At 40.3% G+C, this 581-nt stretch overlaps 1 protein-coding gene across 1 annotated transcript; it reads left to right on the top strand.

The window, feature by feature from the left end:
• On the top strand, positions 1–581 carry LOC108826520 (defensin-like protein 206). Its single transcript, XM_018599890.2, has 2 exons — positions 1–109; positions 204–581. The coding sequence occupies exons 1-2, from the start codon at positions 43–45 to the stop codon at positions 419–421; spliced, it is 285 nt and encodes a 94-aa protein (XP_018455392.1). The 5' UTR covers positions 1–42; the 3' UTR covers positions 422–581.

The raw sequence follows: 581 nt of genomic DNA, 5'->3' as shown, positions 1-581 counted from the left end.
AGAAAAACAAGATTAAGAAAAAGCAAAGCAAAACCAAAAGAAATGGCGAAGAACCTTAGCTCCGCCACCTTCACCGTTCTCTTGCTTGTCCTCTTGATGGCTTCGACCGGTATTAGTTAACTTAATCAAGTTCTCTAATATACTTTGCAGTTGTCTTTTGAATATCTTATGCTGATGATTTTGATGAATATGTCAACATGTAGAAATCCTCAAAATTGAGGCTATGAACATCAAGGCTAGATGCCTTCCACAGGGATGCAAAAATCCTACATTTTCCGAGGAGTGCGGCGTGGAGCCATTCCCAGGTTCAAATAACGATTGCTGTCACTGTTGCGTAGCCAAATACGGGAGGAAAGCAGTCTGTAAAGGAGTTGTTGAGGGACCAGACAAACACTGTCATTGCTACAAAGAACGTGTTTGAAATAACCTCATACAATTACCAAGTGTGATATATGTATAACTTGTGTGTTTCATTTGGTGTGCGGACATTACATGTGTGTATGTTTATGTTCGAGATTCGTTTGTTTCCCAATAAAACATCAAGGGCAAAGCATATCATTGCTTGCCCCGAAGTGTGAGCT

Source organism: Raphanus sativus, chromosome 9, assembly GCF_000801105.2.
Source record: "Raphanus sativus cultivar WK10039 chromosome 9, ASM80110v3, whole genome shotgun sequence".
Taxonomy (NCBI): domain Eukaryota; kingdom Viridiplantae; phylum Streptophyta; class Magnoliopsida; order Brassicales; family Brassicaceae; genus Raphanus; species Raphanus sativus.
Note: the sequence above shows the minus strand (reverse complement) of the source record. Positions and strands in the feature narration are given on the sequence as shown.

Coding starts and splice junctions, on each gene's coding strand:
- LOC108826520 (XM_018599890.2), top strand. CDS start 43: ATGGCGAAGAACCTTAGCTCCGCCACCTTCACCGTTCTCTTGCTTGTC. Junction 110..203: donor CCTCTTGATGGCTTCGACCG/GTATTAGTTAAC, acceptor GTCAACATGTAG/AAATCCTCAAAATTGAGGCT.